The 12,118-nt window shown below is 44.5% G+C and overlaps 1 protein-coding gene across 3 annotated transcripts in view; it reads left to right on the top strand.

The window, feature by feature from the left end:
• MGLL (monoglyceride lipase) overlaps nucleotides 1–12,118 on the top strand; it is a 122,758-nt gene that overhangs the window by 48,995 nt on the left and 61,645 nt on the right. For all 3 annotated transcript variants that reach the window (XM_039843617.1, XM_039843616.1, XM_039843615.1), the window contains exon 3: nucleotides 844–950. In XM_039843617.1, the coding sequence (XP_039699551.1) occupies nucleotides 844–950 (107 nt within the window). The remainder of the gene's footprint in view (nucleotides 1–843; nucleotides 951–12,118) is intronic.

Below are 12,118 nucleotides of genomic sequence, written 5' to 3'. Positions count from 1 at the left end.
AAGAGTTTGCCAGATGGAGAAAGAGGGAGGAAAATAGGTGCACGAATAATACAAATGCCAGCAGTCTGTGGAAGAATGAGTGGAGAAGTACAATTATTCCACATAAAAATGGAAAGAGCTGTAAATCAATTAGGATTCTTCTCATCATAAGTAACAGAAAATCCAGTGACCTCAACAACAACAAAAGGCATGATGGGGTAAAATATTGGCTTCAGGGCCAGCTGGATTCAAGGCTCAAACACCATTAGGACTTGGTAGCGGTCCTTTACGTGGTTCTTCTCTGTTGTCGACCCATACTTCAGTTTTGGCCAGATGTCTGGGGACCATCTAGGCCCACAGCTTTTAAGGCTGCAGTCTAGTGGGAAAATGAAAATGCCTTCACCTGACCAAAGCTTTAGGGTCGGCTCTGATTGAACTCGGTCAGGTTGGCTTGAGTCACATGCCTATAACTGAGCCAGTCACTGTGGCCTGATCACTGTGGCCTGACTAGAGAGGAAACCAGCACCCGCCAATTAAGGGCCTGCCATGTGCCAGCACTCTGCCCGTCATGTTGGCATAAATCAGTATCTGGTACCCTCACCATCCCTCCCCAGAGGAAAAGACCATTATTACTACTATTTTACAGGTGAAGAAATGAAGCTTTGGGGATGAGTACTTTGCCTGAGAGCTCAGGAGAGCCCAGATTTGGGCTTCATTCTGTGGGACCCTGAAGCTCAGCATTCCAATTTCGTCTGCGATCTAGTCTGTGACTTGTTGCCGATGTCACGAAAGCTCCTGACTGCCCAAGCTGCAGCCTCAATGATCTGCTGCATTCCTAACCCGGCTCCCGTCTCCTCCCCGCAGGGCCCTCGTCTTTGTGTCCCATGGAGCCGGGGAGCACTGCGGCCGCTATGATGAGCTGGCTCAGATGCTGGTGGGGCTGGAGCTGCTGGTATTTGCCCATGACCACGGTGAGTGCCCCCAGGGCTACCAGGGCGGGGCCCCCAATGTTGCTCGGTGCCTAATAGTTTAGGAATCTAGAAAGGTCCAGTCCATCTTACCTCCATCCTTCTTCCTTCTCAATTATTCCCTTCTGATTCCTGCAGAGAAAAAGGAAAAAGACATTATCCATGGGATGTTTCTAAGTTTTTAAAAATATATAGTTATGTAAACAAAGAAACATGTCTGACCAGCAGTTTCTGTTGAATTTGAGATCGAACACAGGCTGGTTAGAAAACGCCACTGAACAACCAAAGTGAGGATATATTTACATAAGAAATTGCCCCTGGCCAAGTAATTCTCTCTTACATTTTATAATGTGCTTTCTGTACAAAGCGGACCCGGGTTTTTTCCCAAGGGACATCAAGGGGATGTCGTGCAGTCAGTGCAAGTACAGTTTAAAATTCGATTTAACCACAAGAGGTTTACAAAGCATTGCAAACAAGGAGAATAGTAAGAGTCTCAAAAAGCCATACTGATCACAAGAAAACCCCAAACACACACACAAGTACACACATGCATACATATATACTTATACACTTTTACATATACTTGTCTCCAGGCCAAGTCTTTGATTCTTTGCCATGTAACAAAATCCACAATGACCATCAAAATGCACTGTCCATTGCCTAAGTCAGTATGTAGTTCCTTAATAATTTCTGTGATATTCTCCATGACTGGGAATCCTCCAAGTATAGATCATTCTTTGCCTAACAGTCTTTAAAATGAAGAGTTTTCTGTGACTGAACATGGTGATTTCTCCACAGCTTCAATGTAGAAACCTATTATCCTGGCCCAGATCCAGAAATGTTTCTCCTGTTTCATCTGATTTGAAACCAGATAACGAAGTAATGTTGCTGAAAAGAGGGAGAAGGGAGCAGTGATGGCCCAGGGGTCCTTGTAAAAGGGCAGAAAAGCTGTGTTCTTGCAGAGAGATGCTAAATCCAGGGCATGAAGGCTTCCTGAAGCATGCTATACAAAGAACTGCAGGTTTGGTTTAGCAGGAGCCCTTTTCCAGCCAGATATGTGCAAACGTCCTCGTAATTGAGAATATTGACTAAATTTTTTCTTATTGTGTTTATAGTGTTCTTCAGTGTTTTGTAAACGGTCTCGGGAATAGTTGTGAGACTGTTCGAGAAGTAATATTCAAGGATTATCCTGATTTTTTCTGTGGGGACTGCGTCATTATTAAATTTGGCACTTTTTACACTGCATGAAGGCCCAGCATAGGAACGACTTTTCCTATTGCATTTGTCTCCACTAAATTTGTTGCGGTCATCACTGGCATCTTCTCACTGAAAAATATAAGGACTTTCTGCAAGAAAAGACTATTTGTGCTATGCAAACACTAAACACCTCCACTCAGAATTTCAAGTATTTGTTTTGAATCTTGGTGTCAGTTATCTTCTTATCAGCTACCTGTGGCCAAATGTGTGGAAATAAGCAGCTTTTGTGCCTTATTTATTTTATTGGGCTGTAGAACTTGGAGAAAAACAATTTTAAAAGGCTTGTTTTTTAGAGTAAAGGGAGAAAAGAAGCAGCCCATCTTTTGATGTTTCCAAATAACATCTGGAATCAAGGCGTAGCTCTCCATGGCATTCTAAGGACAGTTCAAAACCAATTGTTGATGTTTACCTGTTTTAAGACTTTTGCTTTGTTGGTTTCTTTCGGTGACTCTGGAACTCTTTCTGGCAAGTGCCTAAGGGAGGTGTTTTATTCAAGAAATGCACCAAATTGGACGTGTGTGACTTTTGTTATCTACAGATGAAAGTGACTGTGGCTTACTTAGGAGAAAGCTGGAGAAGTAGATATCAGTGGTTAGTTATCTGTGCTTTATTTCCTTGTTGCTGAGAAATGTAAAGTGGACAGGAGGGATCTAAACCCAGGACTGCTGGTTCTAAAGCCTGACCTCCTTTATTACACCATACTGATGATTCAGCATTCCTACCAGGCACAAATACATACAGAGACAAACACAGGCTCCATTTTTTCCAACATAGCTTTTAGATGTAAATAAATTACATGTGGGGAGAATGTCAGGGTATTTATTGGACCACCGTTAGAGGTACATGAAGGATTAAAAAAACAGGGCTGATAAAACTGCTTAAGGGCCCACAGCCTCTCCAGTGCCAGGATGACCCAAACCTCCCATGTCTTTAGTCACATTGTCATCCTGCATTCCTGTGTGTTGTCACAGTGCTGAAAACTTCACCACAGAGAGCAAAAGGACTTGGGTCCAAGTTCCCACTGGACTGAGATTCTAAACTGTGCAAACCTGGAGACCTTGTTTAACCATTCCAAGCTTTCATTCTCTCATCAACAAATGGGCAAGATAAGGCTATAACATAGTAAGGATTGTCATGAGACAATGCATGTAGAGGGCTCAGCAGAGTGGGGTGCCTTCTTCCCATTCACTCCGCCTGCTCTGAGACCCCCTCCAACTACAATGCGGACCAGCTGTGTGCCCAAATGAGGGACCCCAAGGCTCTGAGCAAGATCAGCTTAGCCAAGGCTTGGAGTTAGGGACTCTGGCTTCTTGTTCCAGTGTTGCTGCCCAGAGCCATAATACCTGTCAGGCCTACAGAGACTGCTGTAAAGCTAGACTAAAGCTGTAGATTCGAAAATGCTTTACAAAGTAAGCAAAGCTACCAATGGTGGTTTCATTGCTGGTTTCTATAACACAATTTGTATAAACACGAGTTTCTGTGAATCTGATGCTAACTGGACTCGTAGTTCAATCTTATTGCTCAGTTATATTGTAGAACTTCATTGTTTAGACAGAAATCTTGAGACACTGTGGTTGTGTCCATCTGGCAGTGTTTCTTAGCATACCTGCAGACTGGTGTGCACAGAGCAGTGCTCAATAGTATGTTATTTAACTTTGTTTTCCATTTTTACCTTAGAATTTTACAGGATGACTTCATGGACATGAACAGCTTGCCAGAAATGAGAATTATGATTCCTGATGTTTATTGAATGCCAACTGCACCCCAGGCTCTGTACTAAGCATTTTTGTATCTCTAACCCTTCCTAACAATGAATATTATTACCTCATTTTAGAGGTGAGGATTTGGAGGTTATATAGCCATGAGAGCTCATTTTCATTGCACCAAAGCACATATAGCTATCGGGGCAGTTTGCATGCGACATAAACTTAACGAATAAAAGTTTATTCTTCTCCCATACCACACGAAGTCTGAGGCGTGTCTGTGAACGTCAAAATGCCATTAATGTCCAAAGCTCCATCTGCAGCTTTTCTCAGTTGTTCTTAGCTTGTGGCTTTCATGCCCAGGGATGCCATCTCCTTCTCCTGTTCTAAGCAGGAAGGAGACACAGAAGCAACACAGAGGAAGGGACTAGGCTCATATCAGAAAAGCAAACTTTTCTTGGAGCTCCCTGGCATATTCCAGCTACATCTCATTTGCTAGCACTGCGTATCATGGCTACCCCTAGCTGCAAGGGAGGCAGGGAAATCTATTTTGTTAACTGTACATTTGCTGATCCAAACAAAACAGAGTTCTGTGAGTAAGAAAGAAGTAGAGAATGCACATTGCTAATAGCCATCTCATCCTCTGCCACACCACACACCAGGGTTATTATTTAAGAGAGCATTTAAGAGAGCATTTTACTTTATATATTTTCCGGTATAACAGTTAACTCACAGCATCATCTTTCTATCTTATCCATCCCTATGTTCTTTCACAAGGTTTTGATATCATTAGCATCATCAATGAGGAGTGGTTAAAGTTCCTAATTGTACATTAGCCTTGGGTTAGATGTTGTACAGAGAAAAATGCATGGGCATAGTAACTGATGTCCTAATGGTAGAGTGACCCACATTTGCTAGAAAAATTAAGTAGTGCCTATTAAATGCTCAGCCTTGTTAGGGTATTTATTATCCTGAATGATAACGGTTCCTTTGTGGTAAATGCAGCAAGCTCCCAACAGACAAAGTCTATCTTATTGTGTCGTGTGTTAGCTCCCCTCTCTAACTCCCCTAACCTTCTCATCTGCTATATGGGACCGAGGACTGAGCAAAGAGTAGAGGCATCACCAGTGGTTATTGAATGAATGAAGGAGTTTATGATCCAAAATAGATCAAAACAAAAATATTTTAAATATCAATAGTAATGTATCCACATGAGCAGGGCACTGTTGAGTCTCATCTTTGTGGAGAGGACCCAGAGTGGCCACTGGAACTGAGTCTGGAGGCCATGGTTGGGGCAGGGGTAGCTGTCAAGTGAATTTTAAAGTGATGTGGGTGAAGGCTGAAACAGTGGTGGGGTATGGAACCTCAGAGGCACAGGGCTTTGCTGATTCCTGGAGGGCTGGCAATGTGTCTGGGTCCTGATGGGTAAATCGGAGCTTGCCAGAAAAGAAAGAGTGTGGCAAGAAGCACTGATCATTGAGAACTGATCTCAGTTCTTGCCTTGGCTGCCCATTGAAATCACTGGATAGTCTTAAAAAATACTGATGTCTGGGTCCCCTCTTTCCACAGACACTGTTTCTTGGGTCTTTGGTGTGGCCAAAGCATTGAGGTTTCTGAAATCACCCTAGGTGATTCTAATGCACAGCCAAGGCTGAGAACCACCATTCCAGGCCCAAGAGATCATACAGGCAAAAAATAGATACACCAGATCCTATGCTTATGTCCTGTTCAGGTAGAATTTCCTGCCCAAAAGTTTAGCTAGGCCTTGAGGTTCAGGAGAAGAAACAGGGGGAGCGAGCCCCTGCTGGAGAAGCTCAGGGCTCTGTAATGAGTCCCTTTGGACATTTGGAATTCATGGAGAAATTTAAGCCAGGAAAGACAGGATGGCTGTTGGAAGCATCTAGAGCCACCAGAAAATTTTTGAACCATTGAGAGATGGGATTCAGGGCAGGGCCCAGGGTGAGAGAGGCATGGGCCAGCAGAAGTGGAGTTGTTGCGGGACATTTGAACAGGTGAAAACTGCAGAGGCTGGGATTTTCTGTGCTGTTCTAAATATAGCACGGAGAAAACTGGGGCTCATGCTCACGTGGTCCCTTGGTTACCAGCTGTTCTTGGTGACTCACTGGAAACCCCTCAGCCTTCCTCACAAGCAGATGCAACAGTGAGACTAGGAAAGACGGGCGAAGGAGGTGCTGTGGGTAGAGGGAGGTAGGACACTGAAATCTGGTCATCCCAGAAAGGGGAATCTTGGGGCTGTCCCCAGGTGACAAGGCTGCTGGCCAGGTCGCCCTTCCTAGTAAGCAGCCTGGCCCACTCCAAATTACATTTGCTGGGCTCTCTCTTTATTTGCAAAGTATAAAAGAACCATTCTCAACTAATTAACAATGAATTAATTATCTGCAAATATCTGAGGGAAAGTCTTAAAGGGAGATTTTTTTTAAAAAGCTCTACTAGGGTATGTGAGAAGAGGAAGTAAGTTCTGAGGGAATGTTTGTGGGTGGCAGTTATGCCAGAGTATCTTTAGGGAGAGGGGATTACCCTGTCCAAATAAGGGTATTTGGGAAATTTTGGGGAGAAAGATGGTATATGTGTCTTTTCCATACAGAGAGACAGGTTGGAGCCAAGGGCCCTTGCTGGATCCATTCTAAAATAGATTGCCACCAGTCATGCTAATATATTTTTGTTTGAAATGTTTGAAAAATGTGTTAATAACTTTTCTTGCCTTAGTAGATATGAAAATTAAAATAATGGAGTGGCTGGCCCTTTGATGCTTCACAGGGCCCAACTTGGGAACGGGAGTAATGAACTCATCACAAGTGCATAGGTGTGGGAGGCTGGGTTGTGCAGCTTTCACTTTTTGTGTCGCTTTGAGGTCTCTGCAGTTCCCTCCACTCTTCCTGCTTTATTCAGAGTTAAGCATGCTGAAACCTTCCATCTTGGGTATAAACCTCTGACATGAGTTTATTTGATTACTTGCCTCTTTTCTGAATAAAACAGAGACTTCCATGAACCTCAGTGCTCATCTGCAAAATGAGGATAATAATAATATTATAATATTACATTGTGGTTGTGGGATAAAAAGAAAGAAAGAGGGGTTCTCATTGTCCCTGGAAGGCTTGTGGAAACCCAGATGGCTGGCCTCCACCCCAGGGTTCAAAGGCCTGTCAAATTTCAAATTGAGCAAATTTCAAGGAGAAGGGGGACAGGCTTATGACAGGTGTTTCTTGTGCAGAATTTACTTTAAATAAGGAGAAAGATGATATATGTGTGTTTTGTAGTTAAAATTGAAAATGTAATAGTTGCAATAAGCAGATTTAGCATCTCTTATAGAAGATATTATATGAGAACCTACTGTGTGTGGGGTCAGTATTGGGTGTGGGAATATGGAGGTAGGCTCAGGTACTGCCTCCTAGAACTCAGCACAATGAAGGAGGTAGATGTGCTTTAAAAGAACAATGAGCAGACGGGCTCATTACGGGGCCCTGATGGAAGTGTGCAGGGGGATAAAGGAGAGAGGGGCTGAGTCTCCCTTGGAGAGTGATCATTCAGAAAATCATCTGGACATGATGCTTGTGACCTTGGACAAGTCATGGCTCCTCACTGAACCTCAGTTTCCCGACCTGAGTCATAGAATCTATCTGGTGAAGATTAAATGAATGTGGTAGCTGCTGGGCATGTGGCAGTAAATACCCGTGTCGCCCTCCCCAAACACAGATCCACTTCTCTCTTTACCACACTTAGACACAAGAACTTTCTTTTTCATTTTCCCAAGATTAAACAGTTTCCATCTTTTCTGCAGCAAGTTGCTCTCACTTCCCATTTTATTTAACCCGAGAGTGATTCAGCCCACGATGGGACTGTCCTTGCCATGTGTCACTGTCACTGTCACTGAAGCAGCTTCTTTATCAGCATCTGGGGGCTTCCCTTTGATATTGTCTGGTGTAGTCACCTCTGACCTTTTAACCCACTGTTGATTTCGTTTTTACAAATATTTAGGAAGTGATTGCTGTGGAAAGTACAGAGTGCTGAGTGATTCACATGTGAATCAGGCGCATGCTTTACTAGGCAAGTTTGTAGTCTGAATCCTGAATCATGAGTCAGTGTTCAGAGCTTTGAAAGCCAATGGATCCTTCTGAAAATCCAGTATCATCTTTTCTCACTCCAGTGATGGAGTTGCCTGATGATTTGCCACCTGATTATCTTCCAAAGGGAATTTATTCCAAGGCTATTCTTTCGTTCAAAATTATTCATAGAGGCTTTGAGACAGAAATATTTAAAGTTTTCTGGTAAGGAGAAAACAGACATCACTCTACGTGTCTTGAAGGAGCAGTTTCTGAAATGTTCAATGAGTCACTTTTTAGAGGAGAAAAAAAGTCAAATTACTTACATGTGATGCTGTATTAAAAAGAAAGACTGAATAGAGAAGAAAATTTTTCTCAACACCATGGGTGCTCTTTGCTGTGGTTCAAGAACTGAGAAAACATGTACCTAATTGTAATGTGTACATAGGTTATATTTGGAAATAGAGAAAAACATAGACCTTAGTATCTGAAAGACCTGGTTAGAGTTACTTTAACCACTTATTTGCTGTGTGACACTATGCAAATTACCTAACCTCTCCGAACCTCAGTTTTTTAATCTATACCAAGAGAAGACTCAAAGTTTCTATCTGCCCTCTAGGGTCAATAATCAGATTAAGTGAGATAACCCACATAGAGTGCCTGGCTCACCATTAAGTACTCTGTAAATATTGGCTATGATGGGGTGACTACTTATCGGTCTTAGTCACTTAGTAGCCACCTCGGTGATCAGATCCATTGTTGTGGTATCACAGTGCTTGTGTTCAAGTCACCCTTATTTTACTTCATAATGGCCCCAAAGCACAAGAGTAGTGATGCTGGCAATTCAGATATGCCAAAGAGAAGCCGTGAAATGCTTCCTTTAAGTGAAAAAGTGAGTACAATACAATCAGATATGTTGAGAGAGAGAGGGAGAGAGAGACCACGTTCACATAACTTTTTTTCAGTGTATATAATTGTATAATTACAATGTTATAATTGTTCTACTTTACTATTGTTGTTGCTAATACCTTACTGTGTCTAATTTATAAATTAAACTTTATCATAGGTATGTATGTATAGGAAAAAACATAGTACAGATATTTATAGAGTTGGTGCTATCTAAGATTTCAGGCATTCACTGGGGGGCTTGGAATGTATCTCCTGAGGATAAGGGGCACTGCTGTGCTAGCTTTGGAGAGGCAGAAGGCCAGGTCGCCTGGTAAGAAGGACACACTGGATTCCCCACACTATCCAGGATGCATGTGGTTGGGAAGTCACCATCGGGTTGGGTGACCAAGACCTGAGGCTTGGTGACTGAGTGTGAGCAGGAGTTTGGAGATGACTGTTCAACTCTGGGGAGGAGGGGCAGCATGCTGCTGCCAAGAACCTCGTAGATGGCCCAGACCAGGGCTCCAAGGCAAGGTCAGTTGCTGTCACATCAGTCAGCGCCTGGATTCCTATTATAGTCTTCAAGCCCCTCACATAGCACACGATGGCCAGGGGTATCACGAGGCCCTGGAGTGTTAGCTGCTTCCCAAACTGCAGCTTTGTGCAGATGCTGGCCCAGCTGCTGGCATGTCCAGTTCCCCAGGTACTGCCAGTGCCCACCAAGCCCAACTTGCAGCCCCAGCTCTCACTCCAGGCAGCTTTTCCTCACCCTCATCACACTCATGCTCCTGTCACACTTTACTTATGTGAGTGGAGGATAGTACTTCTCAATGGATATTTTTAATTATCTGTTCATGTATTTGCTTCCCCTGCTAGACTCTTAACTCCTCCAGAATCAGAACCGAGTTTTGTGGGGTTTTTTTGTTTTTTTTTGTTTTTGTTTTCTATCCTGCATCTCTAGCACTGCTGAGATCCTGGTCACTTACTGAGGGGAGGTATAATAAGTGTGAAATAAATAAGCTTAGTAGCAAACTGAGGACAATGTCCATCTTCACCTCTCTGGTAGGGGTTCCATATCTGAGTTTCAGGATGGGAGGATGATAGGAGAGAGAGAAGGGATAGGGAGGGAGAAGGAAGGAAGCTCAAAGAGACTCTTCAGAGGGCAGGGTCATGATGGCAGAGCTTAGGGCAGAGGGAGAAGTCGACATCAGCCAGGGTCTGGACTGGGTCAGTAGCAGGACAAATCTAGGCGGGCCTTGTGCTTGGACAGGGGTCCCCATGTGAGTCAGCAGGGTCCACGGTCAGGCAGCCGTGGCTGCAACAGGCCTCTGGGAGCAGAGGGAACTCTCCTGGATGTTCCTGGAGGCCTCTCATTCTGAGCTAAGTCAGAACTGGCCTTGCACTCAAGCTGCCCATGCTCCATGATGACTGGGTGCTAGCCAAATGTCGTTAGCTTCCAGCATGGCTTCATGGTATCAGGAGCATCGATGCTTCTAGTAGTTGTTTCATAATACCCTCAGTCAGTGCTACAGCAGATACCCTCACTAGCATCTTAAAAACTCATCTTGGAGACAACATGCCCTCTGGAGCCTTTTTCTCCCAGGCAAACTGGTTCCTGGCTGCTGGACTTGCTGCAGGCCATGTGTGCTGTGTAGCACACTCCATAAGGCCAGCTCCCCTGCCACACATTAGACACCTTCTAAATTTGAACAGTCTGCACCTGGCTTAGGTAACAATTACTTTGGATTATTATCTTCCCATTTGCAAATACTGAGTATTTTCCTAAAGACATTCAAGTCGGGGGATCAGTCTTCTGTCCCAGGTCAGTATTAGGGTCACACAGAGTCTTCCAGCACATGTTGAGACTAAGGGGAGGAGAATGCCCAGGGTGAGAGGCAGATTCTGGAGTGACCACCTGGGTTCAAATCCTAGCTCCTCTACTCACAAGGCAGGGCAAGGACTTGACTCTGGAGCTTTGGTTTTCTCCCTGAAAGGTGGAGATGGTGGTAATGTACCTAGATGTAGAGATCCTGTGAGTTACCACCTATAAAGCCCTAGGACAGGACTTGGCCCAGAGGAACACATCAGCACATGGTACACATGTCAGCACTTCTAAATGAAGCTAAAATGTAAGCATAATGATGATCACAGAGGCCACCTACACAAGCAGGAAGCCTCAATCAATGTGCAAGGAAGGCCTATCTTCTCATTCTAGGGGGCGAGGACAGGTGTGGGCTTCTAGGCCCCACCAACCACAGCAGGTCTAGGCCAGGACTCCAGGCCCCAGGACCACCTTCATGTGCATCTCCCAGGCTTGGAGACTGCCACCGCCCTTTTATAAATTAATGTTCAAAATAATTCTGGCTTCAGATGGACTAGATAAAAGAGCTACTCAAATTTTGAAACAGGTGGAGCTGGGGCTGGCTACATTGAAACATGTCCCAGAGAGAGGCATCATGACTCAGCTTTAGGCCTGGAAGCGGGGGTGGGGAGGCAGCGGGGAGGCTGCCTGGGGGAGGGGCAGCCTCTTGTTGTGAGTTGGAGCCTTTTTGAAGTGAGAGCTGAAACATGTGGCCAGGGAAATGGCTGACCCACCAAGAACTAAAAATAAGTGACTATGCTGCTGCAAACTGGCAGGGCAGTGGGAGAATGCAGGTGAGGTGAGCAGACCAGTGGGGCCCAACTCGAACTGAGAAAGGAATCTCATTATGGCAGACAAAGGGATTCACAAGCCTCTGATGGTAATTTAAAAATGCACATGTTACCAGCTTGGAAATCATAAATCATTGGCTGCACTTCCATGACACTCTTCCCAACTGTTTCCATGGTCTTTATTAATTTCATTTCCACAAGTCATTTCCAAGGCAGGTGGAGTGATCATCGCCTTCATTTCACAAATGAGAGAACAAGCCAGGAGTGAAAGGTCAAGTTCAGAATTCCAACTCACAACCTTGTGAAGCCTCTCTCCCAGTGCCTTGATTTCTTTCCTATTAGTGGTAAAAGAAAAAATTAAAAGGCCACCTGAGGACCTGATACCCAGGCCCAGTGGGATCTCATTGGCAAGGCCCTGGGGTACCATACATATTCAGTGCTCACCTGGACATTCGAGAATGAAGAGTTCTCTATTTGAAGGCCAGGCAAGTCCGAGTCGAGAGAGCTGGGCTGCTGGGGGCCAAGCCGGTGAAGTGAGTGGGCTGGACATGCGGGGATCGAAGTGGCCTGAGTGGTTGTGTGCCAGACCTCTCTGGGCCTGTTTCCTCAT

This window comes from Pteropus medius, unplaced genomic scaffold, assembly GCF_902729225.1.
Source record: "Pteropus medius unplaced genomic scaffold, Ma_sr-lr_union100, whole genome shotgun sequence".
NCBI classification, from domain to species: Eukaryota; Metazoa; Chordata; class Mammalia; order Chiroptera; family Pteropodidae; genus Pteropus; species Pteropus medius.
Note: the sequence above shows the minus strand (reverse complement) of the source record. Positions and strands in the feature narration are given on the sequence as shown.